This window comes from Hemicordylus capensis, chromosome 3 (assembly GCF_027244095.1).
Source record: "Hemicordylus capensis ecotype Gifberg chromosome 3, rHemCap1.1.pri, whole genome shotgun sequence".
NCBI classification, from domain to species: domain Eukaryota; kingdom Metazoa; phylum Chordata; class Lepidosauria; order Squamata; family Cordylidae; genus Hemicordylus; species Hemicordylus capensis.
In genome coordinates, this window is record NC_069659.1 from 9,507,932 (window position 1) to 9,524,777 (window position 16,846).

Below are 16,846 nucleotides of genomic sequence, written 5' to 3' on the forward strand. Positions count from 1 at the left end.
ATGCTGCATGTGCAACTTACACATTGCCACTGGCAGGCCTGCCTCAACTAGTCCAGTACCCGCATGTGCTTAGAAAAAGCTGTCTACTGCACACGAGTCCAGTCAAGCTGATGGCCATGGGAGTAACCTTGTTGCCCTGCAGCCCTGAGAATGAATCCCCAAACCCCACAACCCTAGAACTACCCACCCCAACAGGCGTGTTTCCTCTTTCCACATCCCCTTGCAATGAATGGGTCAATGGATCATCCTGAAACCTCCAACCATCCTTTAGTTTCCCTCCCATTTAATTTTGAAATGGAAAACCGACACTTGACATTTTAAATTTTGATTTTGTAAAATTTCTGAAATTTTTACATTTCAAGTTTTTAATTTTGTAATGCAAAGTGCTCTCTATGGTTCAGTCATGCATTGTGGCCGCATGGCCTCTTTCTTGCCGTTCAGTTGGTTTCCAAAAATAAAGCCTATCACTTTTCTTTTCTTCAGGATCACCATGACATGCTACTGGAGATTGAGAGGGACAAGGCCATCACAGACAAGGTCATCCTCATCCAGAAAGTGGTCCGTGGATTTAAAGACAGGTATGAAGCACGATTGGATAATGAGAGGTGGATCAAGGTTGACGCTCACTGACATCCTTCATGATGAAACTCTCATGTATTGTGTGGACTGTAAGTTAAGGCTGAGGCAGACAGGGTCTCTGCTGGCTCTATGATTTTGAAGCCCCACAAGCAAAGTACCTGAGTAGACCCCCATTAAGCTGGAAGGGGCAGGGTGTGCCCATGGAGAATTCCCTTGTTCCATGTAAAGTGAAAAACAATGTTCTTTTGGGCCCATTGTCAGGGTTCAGGTCTATTAGGGCCCTGTTCCTTTTCATGACTTAGAAACTATGGTTCTGTTCATGCTGCCTAACATTGCATACATTAGCCTTTTTTGCAGCTGTGTCACCCTGCTGGCTGATGTTCAGCTTGTGATCAACTACAATCCCAAGATCCTAGGTTAGGCTATCCTAATTCCTGAGATTCTAGGTTAGGTTCAAGAAAACTTTAATCTAAACCCAACATCCTTCAGCAGGTCTTCTCTTGTGCACTTAGAGGTGGGTGGGTGGATAAGAAGCATAGTTTTGAGCCAGAAGCCTGAAGAACACTTTCTGTTGACAATATCTTTACTTATTTAGAATGTGAGCCCTTTGGGGACATGGAGCCATCTTATTTGTTATTTCTCTTTGTAAACTGCCCTGAGCCATTTTTGGAAGGGCAGTATAGAAATCGAATTATTATTATTATTATTTTATTTTATTTTATTTTATTTTATTTATTGTTAAATTTATATACTGCCTTTCATTAAAACAATCCCAAGGTAGTTCACACAAAAATTAAAACAAGACTATAAAATTTACACAATTAAAATATTAAGCTAAAATAAAAGATCATAGATCTTACTAAAAAGATTTAGAATACAAGCATAAGATAAGCATACAAAATACAAAGAAGCAGCAATAGAGCCAATCATATAAAGCCTGGGTAAAAAGCCAAGATTTCACATGCTTTCTAAAAACTGTGATGGAGACCAAGGTGCGAATAGCCACCGGGAGAGCATTCCAGAGTCTGGGGGCAGCAACAGAGAAGGCCCTGTCCCGAGCGCACGACAGCTGAGCCTCCCTCATTGTCAGCACCCGGAACAGAGCCCACTCAGATGACCTCGTCAAGCGGGCAGCAACCCTTGGGAGCAGGTGGTCCCTCAGATATCCCAGGCCCAAACTGGGCTTTTTAAAGTAGTCTCAGATATGTGACTTTCATCACAGATTTCTCACAAATGGCCAGGAGGTGGCACCACTTAATAATGCATGGAGGAAGTAATCAGTGTGTACAGCCAATTGGTGAACACTAATACATTGTACAAAAGGGAGCTAGGTCACGCAGATGGCAAGTGCACACATGCAGCACCCAAAAAAATGGCCGCCGCACATGCACACAGGGTCAAAATGGCCCAGGGGGAGACACAAACCCTGCAGCCACGGCAACACCCCCCCAAGGCCACCAAAGCCTTTAGTGGTGGTAAGTCACCATTAAAAACAACAACAATTTTACCAACCCCCTCGAGCCAGGCCCAAACTGGTTCAGACTTGAACCGAACTGTGCCTGGCTCCAGTGTGCACAAAACCAAACCAGGCCCAGTTTGGCTTGAGTCCAGTTCTATTCAAGCCGCACCGGTTTTTCCAGTTTTGTGCACACCCCTAAACCAGGGCAGACTCTGTTTAGCAAAGGGGACAATTCATGCTTGCTACCACAAGACTAGCTCTCTCTTATCATTCAGATAATATTTAAATCAAGGAATGGTACATGCACAAGCACTGACGCTACACAGGTTAGCTTGCAGTCTGCTTACAACATTCATATCCAGGTCATGCTATTCATATTGCTATCCCACCACCCACAAACTCTTTCAGTCAGGGGAAAATAAGCCTGGAGAACTATAGCTGGAATGAAGGTCACATCATAGTTATCCACCTCTCTGCTGAAATCTGTAAGGAATGAGGCTTTTAGTTCCCCTAGGCCAGAGTTTGAAAAGAAAGAAAGAACAGAGAGACCTTGTATAATTCCAATTTCTTTCCAGGTCCAATTTCCTGAAAGTAAGGAATGCAGCTCTGATGATTCAGCGAAACTGGAGGGGCCATAATTGCCGGAGAAACTATGGAGCTGTAAGTATGTCTGGAATACACAACTGGACCAGTTCAGATGCAATGCAAGATTCAAGATGCTTCAGATCATGATTTACTTTTAAGCCCTGGCTAGAACAAGCTTCTTCTGAGCCAGGATCAGAAGCAGAATCCTTCCCCCACTCCATGCACGAAGAGCAGTAGAGAGTGTGTGCCCTCAAATCAAGGGAAGACATCCTAGGTTTGGATTTGATCCTGGCTCTGTGTTATGTCTGAACTGGCCCATGGAGTCAGACAACTTGTCCATCTAGCCTGTTATCATGCACCCTGGAGTTCCCAGCCTTGGGTTCCCAGATGTTTTTGGACTGCAACTCACATCACTTTATTGAGGCTGGGGATGATGGGAGTTGTAGTCCAACAACAGCTGGAGAGCCTCCTTTTAGAGTTGGGAGGGGTCTTGGAGAGGTCTTCTATTCCAGGGGTTGGGTCCCCAGAAGTTGATAGACTTCAACTCCCATAATCCCCAACCAAAGGCCATTGGGGCTGGGGATTATGGGAATTGAAGTCCAATAACATCTGGGGCCCAAGGTTGAGAAGCCCTGTTCTAGTCCACCCCTCTGCTCAGTGCTAGAAACTGCTACAGCATCTCTGACAGATGCTTGTCCAACCTTTGTTTGGAAACCAGGAGAACCCACCACGATGAGAGGCAGAATGTTCCACACTGCCGAACAGGTCTTACAGTTAGGGAATTCCTCCTAATGGCTAGCTTAAATCTGCTCCCTTGTAATTCCAACCTCTTGGTTCTAGTCTTACCCTCGGGAATAGGTGTGGTCATAGACATGAATCTTCATGACGTTCCCTCAACATTCTTAGAGTGGTTTTGCTGGACAAGGGGCTCTAGATTTGCTTCTGGCTTCATTTCTGGCAAAGTGGACAACTCACTCTGATCACCCTTTTTCCCTGGATGCAGATGAGGATTGGTTTCCTGAGGCTGCAGGCCCTCTATCGTTCGCGCAAGCTCCACAGGCAGTACCACCTGGCCCGCAAGCGCATCATCGAGTTCCAGGCCAAGTGTCGGGGATTCCTGGTGCGCCAAGCCTTCCGGCATCGCCTCTGGGCCGTCTTCACCATCCAGGCCTATGCCAGAGGGATGATTGCTCGCCGCCTCTTTAAGCGCTTGAAGGGAGAGGTAAGTGTCGTCTGAATTGCCCCTATGGGTCAAAGTAGATGTGATGCAGGAGACAAGTGACATGTCTCTCTTAAAAAAATTTCTTTATTATTTTTAAAATAAAAATTGATTTTAATCCAGTGGATTCTGAATGTGAGTGATGCAATCCACACAGGCTAGTTTTCCAATCAAAATTTCCTTTCCCACAAAGTCCCTGCATCTTTTCCCCTGCAGGGGGAAAAAGCTGCTGGGGAGGAGGAGGGGGTTTTATGCACACAGTGGTCCACGAGGAAAGGGTTAGGCACCTAACCTCTGCCTTACGGTTGCTCTGATCAAATTCAGAAGCTTTACAGCCACATTAAAGTAAAACAGGAAACTGGGAGACACATCATGTCTCCCTCATTACATCATGTCTGGTCCTAAGTTCTTCCTGAATTCCATCCACCAGGCCAGAATTGTGGTCTGGTTAATGAATTAAAAGGACTACTATTTGGTTGTGTTGCCAAGGCAGCATCACAGCTGTAGAATGCAGGGTAGAAGCAATATGTTGTTATTGTGTTATAGATTTCAAAATGGTGATCTCGTGTTGCCAAGACGATTGTATCTTGGCAAGGAATTCCAGGTCCAAGGTCTTCTTAACTTGTGAGGATTCAACAACAGGCTTACATCTCTAGGAGCCTCTTACCACAGTAGTGGTCTAGAGTTGGCAGTCTATGGGCCATGGGATTACCCAGAAGCACCTGACAGGAGGGCTTTTCTCCTCAGCCAAGCAATCCTCGGAAAGAGGCTTTGCTCTCAATTATTTCAGATTCTCAGAGCTGCGGCTAGGGCCTTCCCCAGACAGCAGGCTTTACGGCTGGATTAAAGGTAAAGGTAAAGTGTGCCATCGAGTCGGTGTCGACTCCTGGCGACCACAGAGCCCTGTGGTTTTCTTTGGTAGAATACAGGCAAGGTTTACCATTGCCATCTCCCGCGCAGAATGAGAGGATGCCTTTCAGCATCTCCCTATATCGCTGCTGCCTGATATAGGTGTTTCCCATAGTCTGAGAAACATACCAGTGAGGATTCGAACCGGCAACCTGTGGCTTCTTAGTCAAGTCATTTCCATGCTGCACCATTAGGTGGCTACAGCGGGATTAAGAGGAGTGAAATACTGTGAGTTACAGGGCATATTGGATGTTTCAAATTTGCCTGAAAACCCGATGCAAAAAGTAGAATTTTTTTACCCCAGACATAAATCGGGCAAAGCTCCAATATGCAATGAAAAACCCGAATCGTGTACGGAGTGCTCCCCTATAGCTCACATGGGTCTTTGACATAAATCTGGACAGTATGTAAATACATACCTGCCCTTCCAAAGTAAAATCGCCGTCTGGCAGGTCTCCATGAGTTGGAAACTCTCTGGGTCTTTGTTGTTAGATAAAAAGTAACATGGGTTTTTGTAGTTAGAAAAGAGCCACAAGTCTCTTCACTTGGCAATCACTTTTCCACATTCACAGCCTTCAAGAACTCATCTCCTGGGCTTTGATCTCTGTTTGAACTGCTAAACTTGCAAGCTGAGCCTCTGGGAATGGCAGTCATTTGTATTCTTGGAAGTAAAACAAAACCTTTATGAACGAATGGAAATCTTGGTGGTTTAAGTGACTGGAGTCACCTGGCATCCAGAATATTGGCCCATTCAATTGGTTTTTGAATTCATTTCCCCAGTACCACCGCCGTCTGGAAGCCGAAAAACTACGGCTGCTGGAAGAGGAGAGGCTCCGGAAGGATATGAGTGCAAAGAAAGCCAAAGAGGAAGCAGAAAAGAAACACCAGGTGGGTCAATACTTTGTCTTCATGTCTGCTTTGCTTTCTGTAGACATCATCCTTTTACACCTGATGCGTATGTTCCCAAAGAGGTCTCTGTTTCCCTATGATCATCTGACCCCATACTGCTCCAATAAAGAAAGAACTACCCAGGTTACACAATAGCAGTAGCAATAGCACTTACATTTATATACCGCTCTATAGCCGAAGCTCTCTAAGCGGTTTACAATGATTTTAGCATATTGCCCCCAACATTCTGGGTACTCATTTTACCGACCTCGGAAGGATGGAAGGCTGAGTCAACCTTGAGCCCCTGGTCAGGATCAAACTTGTAACCTTCTGGTTACAGGGCGGCAGTTTTACCACTGCGCCACCAGGGGATCATGGGTTACTCAGGAAGCTGACTTAAACCAAGTCAGACCCTTGGTCCATCTAGCTGAGTATTGTCTACCCTGACTGGCAGTGACTCTCCAAGGTTGGAGGCAGGGCGCTTTCCAGATTTCCCGCTGTTCAGTAGTGGTTTGGCTCGGCAGAATCGTTTTGAAACTGTTAATAGAGGTTGTTGCGCAAAGCCACCAGCAGGGGGAGCAGTCTTTTCTAGCTTGCGTGAACCTCCCTGCAACAGGAAAATACAGCTGCTGTGATTATTTTAGAACGTTGTAGCGCTTTATCTCAGATAAACCCCGAAAGAAGGCATCAGAAATATGAATGGCAACTTGCTGACAGTGGAGGGACTGCAATGTAGAAATACAGGCAGTACGGAAGGACACTTAATGGGCTCATAGTGAGACTGTTGAAGTGTCCAATCTGGAAAGCTCCCAGGAGTCTCTCCCAGCTCTACCTAGAGATGCTGCCAAGGGTTGAACCTGGGACCTGCTGCATGCAAAGCAGATGCTCTTCCCCTGAGCTATGGTCTTTCCCTCAGCTCTCTCCAAGGCCAATGACAAGGCCAGGCAACTATAAAAGATCAACACTGAGGCAAGAAGGAGCCATGCCTTTATTCATTCATTCATTGAATTTCTATACCACCTAATATAGAAATCTCTAGGCGGTGTACAAAATTAAAACATAATATAAAATATAACACATTTAAAATTCATAAAAAGATAAAAATCATAATAGATAAAAAACATATTAAAATTTAAAATTTGGTCTCAGTTGAAGGCCTGGGGAAATAGGCGTGTCTTCAGGGTCCTCCTAAAACAGAGAAGGAGATGCTCTCATTTCAGTACGGAGTGCGTTCCAAAGCCTTTCAGCATGGGATCAGAGCAGAGGACTCTCTGCACGGTTTTTCTGCACTTTTGCCCGTGCGCCCTGTAACAAGGACAGAACTGTGCTCAAGAACAACATTTCAGTTAGCGGGGGGCAGAACTGGTTCGATTGGAACCGGACCGACCCGGCAAAAGCGGGCGGCCAGATTGATTCGGTACGGCCAGCTTGAGTGTGTTACTTGTAATGGGGAACCTGGTAAGGATTCCTCTTTACAAGCAATGGGGGGGATTCCCTAACTAAAAAGGGGCTGGGACCTGAGAGGGGTGAGGGAGAGGGCACCTTATCTGCTGCGGCGGCTTTGGCGGTCGCTGCTCTGCTGCAGTAGCCCTTCTTGGCCCTGCTGGCGTTTTCCCCCCGCACGGTGGGCTGGCGGGCAGCCCAGTTCAGGCCTCTGCACTGGTGGGGCTGAGAGGGGCCACCACCACAGCAAGTAAGGTGCCCTCTCACCTGCCCCCCCCCAGGCTTCAACCCCTTTTTAGTTAGGGAACAGCCCCCCCTTTGCTTGTAAAGGGGAATCATTTCCAGACAGCAGCTGCGGTTTCATGCACACCCCTAATTTCCGTGGGGGAGTAAACTGCCTTAAGGTATCATGGAATCCCCTTCTTTAAAACTTGCAAGGGAAGGTTTAAGGAAGACATCGGCATGATTCGTTTTATATATGGGATATCCTAACGTTTGCCTAGAGCAGCGGTTCCCAACCTTGGGTCCTCAGATGTTGTTGGACTACATCACCCCCAGCCATTGGCAAGTGTGGCAGGGGATGATGGGGCTTGCAGTCCAACAACACAGAGGACAGATGAGTGGCTGCTAGACTTGGTGACTCTAAGCTAGCTCCAGATTCAGAGACAGGGTGCTTCCGAATGCCAGTTGCAGGGCAGCAACGGCAGGAGAGAGGGCATGCCTTCTTCTCTTGACTGTGGGGCTTCTCAGAGGCATCAGGTGGGCCTCTGTGGGAAACAGGATGCTGGACTAGATAGCTCTAGGGCCTGATCCCAGGGGCGTATCTAGGGTAGGGCAGGCAGGGCATGTGCCCTGGGCGCCACTTGAAGGGGGCACCATTTCCTAAAATTAATTTAAAAAAAAAAAAAGGCCGCCGTAAACACAATGGCCACCACACATGCTCAAATGGCCCTTGTGAGGTTCTAGGCCAGGCCAGGCCTCACAGAGGCCATTTGCGCATGCGCGGTGGCCATTTTGTCTTTAGAGGCCATTTTTTTAAAATGGCCACTGCACATGCTCAAATGGTCCCTGCAAGGCCCTATAGGCCAGCGGGGGGAGGAGGAACCTTTGCAGACCACCCCCACAGCCTTTAGGAAGCCCCCCAAAGGGGCTACAGGTAAAAAAAAATTAAAAAATATATAATATAAGTCACTGTACACATATTCAGTTTGGCACTATGTACAGAGAATCAGGGCTTGTGAATACTGAGCTGAAACTTATGAGCTAGGATTGTATTCATTTGCTCTTATTTTGCTTCTTGTGATAAGTGAGTTAAATGCGATGTCTTAATAATATGGCTATTAATGGTGAGTTTGTCTTTGAATCAGTGTGATATGCTTAGTATTAAGGCCCACTGGGAGTTTCTTGCTCTCTTTCTCTCATTTTAACTGTCTTTCTGAAATACTAGAATATATTCCAAGCAGTGACACAGTTTACTCTGCATATCCTTTAATTATTTTCAGAGTATCTGGGGAAAGCCAAATTCTCCATTTATTTTTAAAACTTGTGTAATAGTGATGCTACAATGCATAGTAGAGAATTAGAGAGGCACTTCTGTTGAGTTTTCCAAGTACACCTCCAAATAGTATTTGGGTATTTCATGAGCCCCCGCATACTGAAATGTGTAGTTTTCCAGCATTTTTTGGTCTGGCTATGTCCACTGCTAAATAGTTTTTGAAATATTAAAAGATTAACGAGCTTGACTTGTATTTTTGAGCTGATATTATGGTAAAGTTATCTGAAAGATGGGTGTCAGATGTTTGGACAGGGGACGCAATTTCGGTGCTTGCCCTAGGTGCTATTTTCCCTAGATACGCCTCTGCCTAATCCAGCAAAGCTCTTCTAACATCTGGAAACCCAAGGTTGCAAACCCCTGGCCCAAGGGCCCATAGCTTCAGCTCTTCAACAAGTGTTTGGTTAACACTTGCAGGCCATAACCTGGAATCCGATTTGTGTTGCTCGCTTAGGAACATAGGAAGCTGCCATATACTGAGTCAGGCCATTGGTCTATCTAGCTCAGTATTGTCTTCACAGACTGGCAGCGGCTTCTCCAAGGTTGCAGGCAGGAGTCTCTCTGAGCCCTATCTTGGAAAAGCCAGGGAGGGAACTTGAAACCTAGATACTCTTCCCAGAGCGGCTCCATCCTCTGAGGGGAATATCTTGCATTGCTCACTCTTCTAGTCTCCCATTAATATGCAACCAGGGTGGACCCTGCTTAGCTAAGGGGACAAGTCATGCTTGCTACCACAAGACCAGGTCTCCTCTCCAGCTTTGCCATGCCAATGTTTTGCAGCCCACACACATTATTATTATTGTTGTTGTTGTTGTTGTTGTTTCAATTTCTATACCGCCCTTCCAAAAATGACTCAGGGAGGGTTACATAGAGAAATAATAAATAAATAAATAAATAAATAAATGAGATGGTTCCCTGTCCCCGAAGGGCTCACAATCTAAAAAGAAACATAAATCAGATACCAGCAACAGTCACTGGAGGTCCTGTGCTGGGGATGGATAGGGCCAGTTACTCTCCCCCTGCTAAATAAAGAGAATCACCATGTTAAAAGGTGCCTCTTTGCCAAGTTAGCAGGATTGTAACTTATATTTCTGCTCTGGCTCATGAAGATGTCTGTGCATCTGGAGAGCTCACTTTTAATCTGGGCTCTTTTTACACCAGTAGTGCCTGATTGGAACACTTCTGGGTTTCGTGAGACAGGGAGACTGGCTGAGGCAGCAGCAACTCAACCTGGAGATTGTCTTGATGATGGTTTATGTCGCTTTCTATGTTTGGGCTTCTTGGAATGACCCTGTAATGAATTAGAATGCATCTAGATGGTTTTGTATGTGATGTATTTTTTGGGCGGGGGAGGGATTGCAAGATGGTCATCTCATGCTGCCAAGACAATGGCCAATTGACAATTAACAATTGGTATTGACAGTTGTCAGTTGCTTGGCAAGGCATTGCAGCTCCAGGATCTTGACTTGTGAGGATTCGGCAACAGCCTTACTTCTCTCCAGAGCCTCTTCTCAGTCCTTGGGTCTGTCTTGGCTTCTGCTTCTTCATGGTCATAATTCTCTCCTAGTTGCGTTTGGCCCAGCTGGCTAGGGAAGATGCTGAAAGGGAAGTCAAGGAAAAGGAAGAAGCTCGGCGGAAAAAGGAGCTCTTGGAGAAAATGGAGAAGGCCCGGAATGAACCAGTGAATGATTCCGACATGGTGGACAAAATGTTTGGATTCCTGGGGACAACCTCTTCTTTGCCTGGCCAAGAAGGGCAGGCCCCGAATGGCTTTGAGGTAATTGGAAGGAGATGTAACATCACATTTAATGTAATGGTTCTGCACACATGTTAAGCACTAGGCCTGTTCATGCAAGCATTTGAGGGCAGTTTGGAGGGTTAGCTACTAGCTCCTACACCAGTTGCAGCAGAAAATCAGAATCTCTGTGTGAGTCAGCAAACTCAGGGAAACGTACAATTAAGCCAGGTGAGGTTTCCATTGCTGAAATCGGGAGCTGGAAGGATGGAGAGGCCTGCGAAGGCTTTGCAGGCCTTCCCAGCATGCTTTGTGCTGCCAGTAGACTGGAATGCCTCATTACATCAGCAGCTGCCCTCTGATTGGCCATGAAAGAGCAGGAGGCAGCCCCAGCCCTGCTGAAATAGCTCCAGTTACAGAATCATAGAGTGTGCTTTGCAGAGTGGCACATGCATGATCAGCAGCCCCTGTAGCCACAGCAATCTATTATTTCCCGATCTACTGGGTCCCAGTGGCTGGGCAGAAAAGGTAAGTGGATCTACACAACCAGAAAAACAAGGTAGGAGAGCTCTCCTCTCCTCCTACCTTAGTTAAGAGCAGGGAACAAATGCTGGGCTACCCTGCTTTGAGCAACCTGGGTTTGAGGGATTTTTATGAGTTCACACAACCATGCAAACCAAAGTAGAATGCCTGCTTTATAATATCCAAAACTTTCAACCAGAACTGCAGAATCAAAGGGGAAAGTCTGAAACATGAAAAAACCTACAGTTGTCTTTACAAGACTTAGAAATAATATGACTACCTTCCATGGACTAAATACCAACAATGCTTTAGCTTTAACAAACTTTTTTTTTAGTGTAAGTAATATTATTCATTGGGCCTTACAGTTTACAGTTTTATGTCTATACTCATGAATGTCTACACCAGCTGAGTATGTGTGTAAATTTGTTTATCTGTGCCTCCAGTTTTGGAAACTGGAAAAGCAGAATGTAAGTTATGTCTGGTGGTTCCTCTACAGGATCTTGAGAGGACCCGGAAGGAACTGGAGGAAGATGACTTGGATACAGCCTTACCTTTGCCTGAGGAAGAAGAGGAGGATCTTTCGGAGTATAAATTTGCAAAGTTTGCTGCAACGTACTTCCAGGGCACAACCACCCACACGTATGTCCGCCGGCCCCTTAAGCAACCGCTCCTGTACCATGAGGACGAGGGAGACCAGCTGGTGAGGAGTTGGGAAATTTTGTTCAGTCTGCATGAGGACACTTGGGAGAAGAGTAGTAACGTTTGTGTGGACTGGCCCTAGTAGTAGTAGTAGTAGTAGTAGCAGATGATTATATTATATTATTTTATTTTATTATTGTAGTATATAATAATATTATTCCTAGCTGACCCTGCACAGAGCATCTGTGCAGTTGTGCACTGAGCCTGTGGCATCCCCCTGCAGTGCTATTGCTCGCTTCCCCCCCCCGTGGCTCACTCGCTCGCTATCCCCCCGCCGCTCGCTCGCTCTCCCCCCGCCGCTAGCTCGATCGCTCTCCCCCGCCGCTAGCTCGCTCTCCCCCCGCCGCTAGCTCGCTCTCCCCCCGCCGCTCGCGCTCTCCCCCTGCCGCTCACTCTCTCCCCCCGCCGCTCGCTCGCTCGCTCTCTCCCCCCGCGGCTCGCTCGCTCGCTCGCTCCCCCCCGCCGCTCGCACGCTCGCTCTCTCCCCCCGCCGCTCGCACGCTCGCTCTCTCCCCCCGCCACTCGCACGCTCGCTCTCACCCCCCTCAGGCCGCTGACAGGCCCAGGCCTGTCCCTTGCCTGCCTGCCTGCCTCCCTCTGACAATGGTCTCGGTAGCCCCAAACAATAAACCCAAACAGCAGCAGTGGTTGACTGAGCCCTTCCTTGCTGCTAGTGCTGCCATGGCCGTTCGTTCCCCTCAGGCTGCTGACAGGCTCAGGCCCGTCCCTCGCCCTTCCTTTTCTCTCTCTTCCCTTGTCTTCTTTTTTTCTTTCTCTCCTCCACTCGCTCTTCCCTTCTGTCTTTCTCCCTCCACCCTCCCTTCCTTAGTTAACAGATCTTGTTCATCTTGTTTCCTCACTTAATTCACACAAGGGCAGCCTCCTCCTGAAGGGGCTCTTTCCTCCCTCTCAACCCATCTTTTTGCAGACCCCTGCCTGCTATCCTTTTATAGAGAGAGATTCCTCTCCTCTACAATCAAGAACATCTTCCAACCAGTAACAGTTGCATTCCAACTGACCTTAACCTTAATCACAGGCTCCTCCTCCTTATCTGCATAGGGAATCCGCACTGCCCAATCACCACAATGCCACAGGCTGCTCCTCCCTATGGAATCCCCACTGCCCAATCACTATGGTGCTTCTGCTCTCACAGGCTCCTTCTCCCTATCTGCCTATGGAATCCCAACTGCCCAGTCAGGTGCTTCTGCTTGCAAACTCTGTCAGCCAATCGCCTCCTTTCTACCATGTCCCCACGCGTGGCCCGTCTTGGAGAATTAATAATATAGATGCTATTTACACAGATGTCTACCAGATGTTGTTGACTGGATTTGGTACTTTAATTATCGGGCCCTTTCTAAGGGTTTAGAATAACTAAAGAAAAATTAAAGATAGTGTCGTAGTATTCATCCGGTCCCAAGTAGTGCAGGGGTGTGCAATTCGGAAATTCGGTGATTCGGTTCAGGACCCGAACCGAATCACCCCTGTTCTGTTTTGTGCCCGAATATGGGCCACCCGAATCACCCTTGATTCGGTTCGGGTTCGGATTTAATCTGAATCCGAATCCGAATCAATTCGGGGGGTAAAAAAGGGGCCCAGGGGCAAAATTTTGGGGTGGGGTGGTAGTACCCAATGGGTGGAGTGTACCACCCCAATTTCAGGGGAATTGGGCAAAGGGCTGATTTTTGGGGAATTTTTGAAATTTTAGTGACTTTGGGGCAGTTCGGGGGCATAGCATGGGATCTGGGCAAAAGGAGTGGGGTGGGGTGGTAGTGCCTAATGGGTGCAGGCTACCACCCCAATTTCAGGGGGATTGGACAAAGGGCTGATTTTTTGAGAATTTTTGAAGTTTTAGTGACTTTGGGGCAGTTTGGGGGCAGAAAGTGGATCTGCCCCAAAAGAGTGGGGTGGGGTGGTAGATAGTGCCTAATGGGTGGAGGCTACCACCCGTCCCCAATGTCAGAGTGATTGGGCAGAGGGGTGAATTTTGGTGAATTCTGAGGTTTGTCTTCATAAGGTGAAGTGTGCTAAATTGATTACTTCCTCATATTCATAGTAATTGAGAGTGTGAAAAAGTGAAAGTAGGGTCATGAGAGTTGTCTAATTGAAAAAAATCTCATTTGCTATGATAGAATGAAATTCGGGTGATTCGGCTCGGGCCTGAAAAATATCGAGGGACATCGGGGGTGATTCGGTTCGGCCCCGAATCACCTGAAATTGCTCATTTTGGGCATAGATCGTTCTGTGCCCGAAATTTTTTGCACATCCCTAAAGTAGTGTGGCCTTCTGTAATTATATATAATTATATATTTAATTATATAACACTCTCTCTCTCTTTATTCTGTACGCCTCTTTCCCACTAGGGCAGGGGTTTCCAAGCTATGATACTCCATAGTTTGCTGAACTACTTCTCCCAGCATCCTCAGCCACAGTAAATTGTAGCTGGGAATGATGGGAGTTGCAGTTTGGCACCATCTGAACTACAGATGTTGGAGGTTGGGAACTCCTGTACTAGGAAGCCCCCAAAGCAACATCCTGCATAAGATTAAAAACATCACAGGAAAATGAGACTCATCAGTCAAAATTCAGTTTTTAAAATAATATCGGAGCAGCAAAACCCAGTAGTAGCAGCAGTTGCTTTGCAAACAGGCTAATGGGGTTTTTCTTTTAAACAAAAACAGGCAGCCCTTGCTGTGTGGATCACGATCCTTCGCTTCATGGGGGACCTTCCTGAACCTAAATACCACACAGCAATGAGTGATGGGAGCGAGAAGATCCCAGTGATGACCAAAATATATGAGACGCTGGGAAAGAAAACGTACAAGAAAGAACTGCAAGCCTTGCAAGGTGAAGGAGAGGTAAGATGCACCGGGGAGACGGGTGGGGGGAATAGCTAGGAGAAGAGAAGTGTTAGGGGAAAGGTGATAGCTGTCTTCAAATATCGGAAGAGCTGTCACACAGAAGGAGGAACAGATGTGTTCTCTGTTGCTCCTGAGGGCATAAGAATATAAGAACAGCCCTGTTGGATCAGGCCCAAGGCCCATCCAGTCCAGCATCCTGTTTCCCACAGCGGCCCACCTGTTGCCTCTGAGAAACCCACAGGCAAGAGTTGAGGGCATGCCCTCTCTCCTGCTGCTGCTCCCCTGCAACTGGGATTGAGAGGCATTGTGCCTCTGAGGCTGGAGGTGGCCTATAGCCACCAGACTAGTAGCCATTGATAGATCTCTCCTCCCTGAATTTGTCTAAGCCCCTTTTAAAGACATCCAAGAGAGTGACCATCACCACATCCCATGGCAAAGAATTCAGTAGGTTAATCATGAGCTGTGTGAAAAAGTACTTCCTCTTGTTGGTCCTAAACTTCCCAACCTTTGGTGGGTTGAAATTGTAAGGAAGCAAATTTAGGCTAGACATCAGGAAGAAATTCCCGATTGTAAGAGCTGTTCAACCAGGGAGGGATCTACAATTAAGCACACATGTACAATGAGCACTAGCCGCCGCTAGAGGGACCTCTGCTAACTGAGCAAAGAGGCACCTTTTAAAAGTGGTGATTCTCTTATATTCAGTAGAGGGAGAGCAACTGGCCCTATCTACCCCCAGCACAGCATCCCTCCAGTGGCTGTTGCTGGTGTCTATCTTATGTTTCTTTTTAGATTGTGAGCCCTTTGGGGGACAAGGATATATTTTTATTTCTCTATGTGAAGCACTTTGGGAACTTTTGTTCCAAAGTGATATATAAATAGTAGTAGTAGTAGTAGTAGTAGAAGAAGAAGAAGAAGAAGAAGAAGAAGAAGAAGAAGAAGAAGAAGAAGAAGAAGAAATGGCCCCAGATTTCCAACTTAAATCGTAATTTACCCATAGGGATCAATGGGAAAGTCAAAAATATTAATTTGTCCTGAATGGCTGTGCAGAAAGTCCTGAAGTTTCACATGGGGTCTGTACATGGCGATAGCAATGTATGGATGTTCTAGGAAATCAGTTCACTTGTTGATTTTTAAAGGTTTCTGCGTGTTAGCTTGATTCAAACCTGGTTCTGCCAAATCCAAGGCATTCTACTGTATCACTCTTCTTGAAATGAGACCATCCGTTTTTCTTCTGTAGAGCACTCACATCGACAGCCACAAGAAGAACAGCGTGCGCCACAAATTGGTCTCCTTGACGCTGAAGAAGAAATCCAAGTTGACTGAAGAGGTGAGCGGTAGTTCTCTGCAGCTTGAAGGCATGACGTCCCGGGCTTGTTGCTCTGCAGGGCTTCTGACTCTCTTCTGCTTTTTCCCTCCTTAGATGCTAAGTACAACCAGACCTTCTCTGGGGTTGGGACTGCCTGTATCTCTGGGGTGTCTGAAAAGTATGCACAGAGGAAGGTTGGCTCCCCAGTGTCTTCCATGGTCTCTCTTGGGGCTGTGCTTTCTCACTTGCTATTCCTTGTGCTTAGAGTGCTTTCCATCCCATTTGCTAGTGCTTGCAAGCACCACCTCAAGCTATTTCATGTCATTTTATTTATTTATTTATTTATTTATTTATTTATTTATTTATTTATTTATTTATTTTTACATTTATATCCTGCTCTTCCTCCAAGGAGCCCAGAGCGGTGTACTACATACTTGAGTTTCTCCTCACAACAACCTTGCAAAGTAGGTTAGGCTGAGAACGAAATGACTGGCCCAGAGTCACCCAGCTAGTCTCATGGCTGAATGGGGATTTGAACTCGGGTCTCCCCGGTCCTAGTCCAGCACTCTAACCACTATACCACGCTGCCCTGCCATCTGCATAGGCTGCTAGCTGGCAGTGGAAGAACAAGGCTGGACAACTTTGCCCGAACAATGCCCAGAGGTGTGAAGGCCTGGAGAAAAACCAGAAAAAATCAAGGCTTTCTCAAAAGTTCTTTCTTGTGCTTTCTCAAAAGTTCCATGTTTGGGGGGAGGAGGGAGGAAAAAATGGGGTGAAACCCCAATTTCCCCAAATTTTTCTGTCCCCCACCCCGCAGACCTCCACATCTCTAGCCATGCCCCACCCAATATTTCCCATCTTGCCCTCTGTGCCTTGCCCAAATGGCACTCTGCGTGATTTTTTCTGCTCCCAAGTGATCTTTATAACCCCCCACACACACACACATCTGAACTGCACCCCACCACACACCTGCAGTCCTTTCTTCCCTGCCTCACCCAACTTCATCCTTACGTGGTGGTGGCGGTGGCGGTGGCTGAAGCCCCCCCCCCGCTCCCTCTGAGTTATGCTCTTCCTGCTGCTTGAAAAGGAACC

The 16,846-nt window shown here is 46.9% G+C and overlaps 1 protein-coding gene and 1 long non-coding RNA gene across 12 annotated transcripts in view; one reads left to right on the top strand and one right to left on the bottom strand.

Moving 5' to 3' along the window:
* The window catches only part of MYO7A (myosin VIIA), a 188,866-nt gene that overhangs the window by 124,460 nt on the left and 47,560 nt on the right, over positions 1 to 16,846 (top strand). For all 10 annotated transcript variants that reach the window (XM_053309990.1, XM_053309989.1, XM_053309991.1 and 7 more), the window contains 8 exons: positions 484 to 578; positions 2,614 to 2,698; positions 3,627 to 3,845; positions 5,532 to 5,639; positions 10,202 to 10,411; positions 11,388 to 11,591; positions 14,269 to 14,445; positions 15,686 to 15,775. In XM_053309990.1, coding sequence (XP_053165965.1) covers positions 484 to 578; positions 2,614 to 2,698; positions 3,627 to 3,845; positions 5,532 to 5,639; positions 10,202 to 10,411; positions 11,388 to 11,591; positions 14,269 to 14,445; positions 15,686 to 15,775 — 1,188 coding nt within the window. The remainder of the gene's footprint in view (positions 1 to 483; positions 579 to 2,613; positions 2,699 to 3,626; positions 3,846 to 5,531; positions 5,640 to 10,201; positions 10,412 to 11,387; positions 11,592 to 14,268; positions 14,446 to 15,685; positions 15,776 to 16,846) is intronic.
* LOC128350983 (uncharacterized) lies at positions 6,615 to 12,686 on the bottom strand. 2 transcript variants are annotated; one of them, XR_008319534.1, is made up of 4 exons: positions 12,451 to 12,686; positions 11,435 to 11,631; positions 10,127 to 10,232; positions 6,615 to 6,944 (listed from the first exon to the last, which is right to left on the bottom strand). It is a non-coding gene; the product is annotated as an uncharacterized LOC128350983 (long non-coding RNA). The 2 variants fall into 2 exon arrangements; XR_008319535.1 differs by lacking the exon at positions 6,615 to 6,944 and having other exon boundaries at positions 9,511 to 10,232; positions 11,443 to 11,631.